Consider the following 6,000-nt stretch of genomic DNA (forward strand, 5'->3'; position numbering starts at 1 on the left):
TCTATGTGCTACCAAAATTTTTGTTTTTATTTATTTAAAAGAGATAGTATCACAGAGGAGGGGAGAGGCAGAGGGAGAGGTCTTCCATGCACTGGTTTACTCCCCAAATAGCTGCAATGGCTGAGGCTGGTCCAGGCTGAAGCCAGGAGCCTGAAATTTCATTTGAGTCTCCCATGTGGGTGGCAGGTCCCCAGATGCTCAGGCCATCTTCCGCTGCCTTCCCAGGTGCATTAGCAGGGAGCTGGAATGGAAGCACAGTAGCCAGGACTCAAACTGGTGCTCCAATACAGGGTGCCGGCATCCTAAGCAGCAGCTTAACCCACTGTACAACCATGCCGACCCCAGATACCAGAATTTTAGTAAGGTTTTGCAACAGGGCAACCCCTGGTAAGAGTCAGAAGCAGCATCTTAGGAGCCTGATCAATGTAATTAAACAGTTTTATTAATGCTAAATTAAACCTTGTTCTTTTCATGATTTTAGATGTTTCAGATTGAATATGAATAAAATTCCAGTAACTCCTTGAGCAGAAAATTCTTTATGGTTTTAAATATGAGTGACAGTCTCATTAAGAAAAAACTCTTCATTTCCTGAATTAGATTTTCTAGCCACCTGGAGTTCTCTGCAAGCAAGACCTTATACTTTGCCCCACCACAGCCTCTTTGCTTACACCTGTCCCAGTCAGTCTTGAGAAGCAAGACTGATTTTTTTTTCATTTTGCTATTTTAAGCAACAACTGGCCACTGTAGCATATTTATTGGACTTCACCTTAAAGCTTTTGACCCTGCACCCTTCGCAGGTGTCTGAAGAACACAGAGGTCAGGCCTTGCTATCTGCCTGTTAAACACGGCCCCTCACATTTGTATTGTTTACCTGGTTACTGCTTGGACTCTTCATGGCTGGTTGACTCTCATCCTCACTGAGTCATCTGTTAACACAGCTTCGTAAATGTAGTGACACAGGTAGGATAAACATATGTGGTTCTGTTCAGTGGGGGAAAAGTATGTATTTTTTTTTCATTCTGGATATAGCATTCATTCCTTATTCATAGAACCCAGAATTACCAGTACAATGAGCTGTGAGCCAAAACTGGAAAAAGATAGTAAGCTAAATTTAACCCAGGAGAATATACAAACCCAAAATACTAACCAATTCAAAAGGGTTAGATAAATTCACAGAACCTTATAAGGATTTATGTACTGCAAGTTAAATGCAGTTGGCTAAAGGCACTTTCTGTCTTCTGTTTTTCTGGGGTCCAGCAAAAGACACTGAACTCTATGTTGTATTGTTTTAGCACAGTATACTGTTTCTCATTTTTCATATCACTAAGTTACCATTGAGAATTACGAATTAAATCCACTGGCCTGAAAGAGCTAAAACAATCCCAACTCCTTGACACTTTAATGAACAAAATCCAATCAACATGTATAGTCATAATGGTATTTCTTTAACATCTGTGCTGAGTTGTGATGCTAAAAAAATCATTATTTTCTGAATTGTAGCTTCCTACATTACTTCTGTGTCTTAAGTTAGTCGTGAGTGAGTTAGGCATCTCCTATTAATTTAGGACACAAGTATTCTAAAGTGCCACTTGGTTGTCAAGATTTAATGTTTTCTGATACCGTGGAAATTAGAGAGTGTAGATGAAAACATCTTAAGAACTTGGTGGGGGAATCGTTTTTAAAGTAAGGCCTGTGGCTTCAGTAGGAATATAAAGAAAACAGCCTGGAGCTCTGAATTAGACAGACTGAAGTCTAATTCTTATTAGTTCATACCAGTGGGATAACCTTCCGTGAGACACTCTCTTGGGGCTCCGTAAGATGGAACGAGTCATCACAGGGGAGAAATAAACAAGAAGTAATCTACTTAGGAATTCTTAGCCCACCGCCTGGCATTAGAGAGAGCTACCGTCAATGTTGATTTTTCCTCCCTTTGACTTGGAATTTAAGAACTGGGGTTTTTCTCCTTCCCCATCCTTCCACCTCAAGTACACTTGTTTGCACACACCCCTCCCCTTCCAAATTACCTTGTTTTTTTTCCTTGGAATGCACTGATTTCATCTGTATCAGCATCTCCTGGGAAAGCGCTGGAAGGTAGTGGGTTCTCATGGATGAAGTGGGCAACCCCATGTGTGGGTGCACGGGATACAGCGATGAGCATGACAAGACCTGGCTGCTGTGTAGCTCAGACTCTGGGGTGGAGAAATGGAGTCTTCTGACCCCTTTAGAATGGTGCAACCTGCTGAGCAGGACGACGACCCCCTGAGCAAGCAGTTGATAGTGGCAAAGAAAAAAGGCCTTGTAACATTGTTTCAATGTAGTCTTTTTGATATCCAGGTCGAGTACAAACTTTTCCTCATTTGTGAAATGGGAACAATAAACCTCCTGCCTCATAAGGCCAGTTTAGAATACTTTGGATGCTATGTAAGACTTAGGTACTATTTTACTAGGTAATACCAGAATCATGGCTTTCTTCATGAAGGTGGTGTCTCCTTGGGCCAGATCGGAAAAGATGTGGCATCTGAGGTTCAAGTCCACAAGGTTTGGGAACCTTGGGCTAGCTGGTATTTGGTCTAGTGATGCTGATCAAAATACAATTCTGTAGTTTATTAAATATAATTTGATTTTTCAGATGCTGTGGTTGTGATGAACAAAATCAAAAGCAGGACCCGTGAAATAACTTCTGAAAATACTTAGCTTTCCCCTTGCTGCTTTAAGAACAGGGTCGCATCCAGGAAACAGCAAGAGTTGGTGAACCTCATTTTGAGTTTTTTTCCCGAGTTTTCCCTTGGAGGCTCTGTGTCACTCTTGTGTTCTCACTTTCTTTGGTGAGGGATCACATCCTAACAAATAATGTACAGCTCTGGTCCCCACTGGCTTCTAGCTGAGTCCCCTCGTTTTGAGGCAAATGAAGCAGGTTGTTGTCAAGAATACCTGTAAACTAATCCCAGGCTGGATTCATTGTAAGTGGAAAGTTCAGCTATGGCTCCATCTAAACACTGCACTGCCATTTTTGCCTTAGACACTTTGGAATGTCTGTCCCCACTCATGCCTTATTTCCTGGAAGCCACGTGGGTTTTCTTAGATTTGTGTTCATCAGTTTTGGTAACCTGTTGACTCGCACAGGAAAAGTGATGCTTGCTCTGTTCTGTTTCTCTTCCAGGGCCCTAATTCAGTCATGATTGTCCTCGTCATGCTGTTGAATATCGGCTTGGCCATTCTTTTTGTTCACTTTCTAACTTGATTGGAATTAGGAAAGGTAAGAACAGCCTTCATTTCTCTATCAGACCACTGTCGGTAACATTCTTTGCTCGTTTTCAAATTCAGAGTCTTTTTTAACAATGACATATTGTCCTTCACTTTTAATTTTGGCTGTGCCTGAATGTGATTCAACGTAGTTACTTAACGCTATAACTGTTTTGACCCCTCAGTGCAGTCATGACAACTAGTGGTGGTAGCCCACAGTTCTCTGCCGTGCTGTCGTCAGCCCTTTAAATGGCACACCCCAGTCAGACTCAGACACAGGGAAGGAGGCTTGGAATTAGGATGGGATCGCGAGAGAGATGAACCTTGGAAACTTCAGCCAGAGGACCTGTCCATGTCCCCTGGGAATGCGTTGTGGCCCTGGGGGTCCTCTGGGAGCTGAAGCACGCAGCCATTTTGGAGAGCAAAACTTATTAATAATTCTTTTTAAAAAATCTGCTGAAGCAGCCCCATCCGGCGACGTTCTTGGCATTGGCTACTCCATCTGTCTTAGCAGAGTGTGACTAAACTGGAAATGTATGGAGCTGCATTTTTTTTTTCTCTTGATGGAAGTCAACAGCTGCCTTACTATTTTACCATCTGACGTTTTTAGTAGGGAGCTGGGGAAACGACTGCCCGAGGAATGCGGTCAGAGGATTGTGTTGCTGCGGCCGCGGTTCCAACATTCACTCCTATCTCGTTAGAAGAAATAGGTAGCAGCATCACTCACCAGTCTTATGCCATGACCTGCTGCTCTAACATCTCATGGAATGTTCTGGGAGAGAACGTTTCGTTTGCTTGTGCACGACTCTGTTCATTTTTGCTGTTGATTTAAGTATGATGGATCATCATTGTACCACCTGCGGTCCTGGCCGGACAACACACACATGTTGCATCTCAAGGAGAAGACAAACAAAATGCTAGTGACTGTATGTTGATTTGGATAGCAGTACGTCACGTTTCCTGTCATGTGTTCTTCCTAAACCTGTCAAAGGCTATTTCTCTTTAAAATTTAGCAACTTGAAGGCATCATACCTTCCTAAGAAATAACTTAAGTATTTTTAACCTGACTGAAATGAATTATTTATGCACTTAGGAGGTGCTAAATTTTGAAAGCTGAAAGACAACAGAACTCTAAGAAGTATAGTCAAAATGTTGCATGGACTGCAGTAATCAGTGTTCAAAGGATTCAGTTTCATTGCTGACGTACTTTACAACCAAATAAAATCTTGTCAGTGGCTATGTTAATTCCCATGAAAGTTAAGCAAGATGCTATTAATAACTGCTCTTCTTTTTTTCCAACTTTAATTTTTGTTGAATACATTCAGGTAGAGCATACAGCTTTGTTGAATCATTGCTTGTCAGTTTTCTGCCTTTCGTGTTTTTCAAAGTCCTTTTGTAATTTCATTTCAAATTTTAAAGGCATAGACATTTTTATTTTAAATATTTGTCTTTTGCAGTCCTTTGTTCTGACATTCTGATTTCTTTTTTTGCTGTTTTATAATTTAGCCTTTATTACACAGAAGCATGCTTATAAAGACCATGTAGTTTCTCTATATAAAAGTAATTATTTAAAAAGAAACCAGGGGAGGAGAGGTGTCTATTAAATCTCTTTAAAACATTACATTTCAGAGGGGAAGCTGTTCCTAAATGTTTTCACGATTTGCATGGTGTAATCAGATTCTTTTTACGTTGGTAGCTACCTTTTCAGTGCAGAAGAGACAGCTCACGTGATTCCGGCGTTAGCACAGGTGTGGGCTGGATGCTTTGTCACCTGCGGGGTAGTAACCCAGTGATTTTTTTTCAGAAGTACAATATGTTGAGAATCCTGGGTGTGACCAATATGGAATACAGAAGAAGGCAGAAAGAGAGCAAATGAAAAATTACAACTTGTATATTTATTTTTTACCTTTTGCTTTGACTTTCCAATTTAGGAAGTACGTTTTCCCCCCAAGAACAAACGTTTCAGTTCCTGTGTCAGTCTCAGTACTCTCACTGCTCCTGCCTAGCCCCTTAGCTCCTTACGCTGGGAAATCTGATTTTTTTTAAGAAAATAAACTATTTAATCTCATTAAGTGTTTATTTAAAAAAATGTAATGCTTTGGAAATAATGGGTAACAGATAACTACAGGATATGTTTATAAAGTGAGCATGTTGGTTCCATTTATAAATATATGTATGATTTATAAGCTTTTTTAAAACAAAGCTCAAATTGTTGGTATTTTTCTAAAATGTGCACAGCTGTATTTTACATGAAGGCTCTTTCTAATGGGTTGTTATACTGTACTCTACATTTTGGACAGCACATGAAGTCTGCCAATGTACTTAATAAAACATGACTTTGTTTATTTAAAGTTTCTTGCTGTGAAAAAGAACTCCCTACCTGTGAGTTCCTTTATTTATAATCCTGAAACCAAAATGTATAATGTACAGTTTTCACAACTGTATCTGCTCTAATAAAACAAAAACGTTGGTTATTAATAAACTTGGAGGTGTGCTTCTTTCATGAGTAAATTAGCATCCTGAGGAACGTGGGAGGTTTGGGTGGTGGTGTAGTCAAAGACCTGAAGAAATAACAGGAATAGAAAAACACCACCAAAAGAAGCCAAAGGTAGACTGCTGCACTCCCTCTTCACAGTTCTTTCACCCTAGGCTTTTCAAAGAATTTTGCAGAATAAGATTCACTGCTCTGCTAAATGCTTTTATTAATTGGATCAGTGCCTTGGGCAGAGTTTTAAAACTGCTCCTGTTTTTAAGGGA

General features: G+C 40.3%; 1 protein-coding gene across 4 annotated transcripts in view; it reads left to right on the plus strand.

The window, feature by feature from the left end:
• The window catches only part of JPH1 (junctophilin 1), a 93,808-nt gene extending 88,101 nt beyond the window's left edge, over positions 1-5,707 (plus strand). Inside the window, exons 5-6 of one of the 4 annotated variants that reach the window (XM_062188334.1) lie at positions 3,161-3,256; positions 3,706-5,707. In XM_062188334.1, coding sequence (XP_062044318.1) covers positions 3,161-3,241 — 81 coding nt within the window. In that variant the 3' untranslated portion in view covers positions 3,242-3,256; positions 3,706-5,707. Of the gene's footprint in view, positions 1-3,160; positions 3,257-3,428 lie in introns of all 4 variants that reach the window. The other 3 variants (XM_062188336.1, XM_062188333.1, XM_062188335.1) reach the window with 3 other exon arrangements.
• The last annotated feature ends 293 nt before the right edge of the window (positions 5,708-6,000 follow it).

This window comes from Lepus europaeus, chromosome 4 (assembly GCF_033115175.1).
Source record: "Lepus europaeus isolate LE1 chromosome 4, mLepTim1.pri, whole genome shotgun sequence".
Classification (NCBI taxonomy): domain Eukaryota; kingdom Metazoa; phylum Chordata; class Mammalia; order Lagomorpha; family Leporidae; genus Lepus; species Lepus europaeus.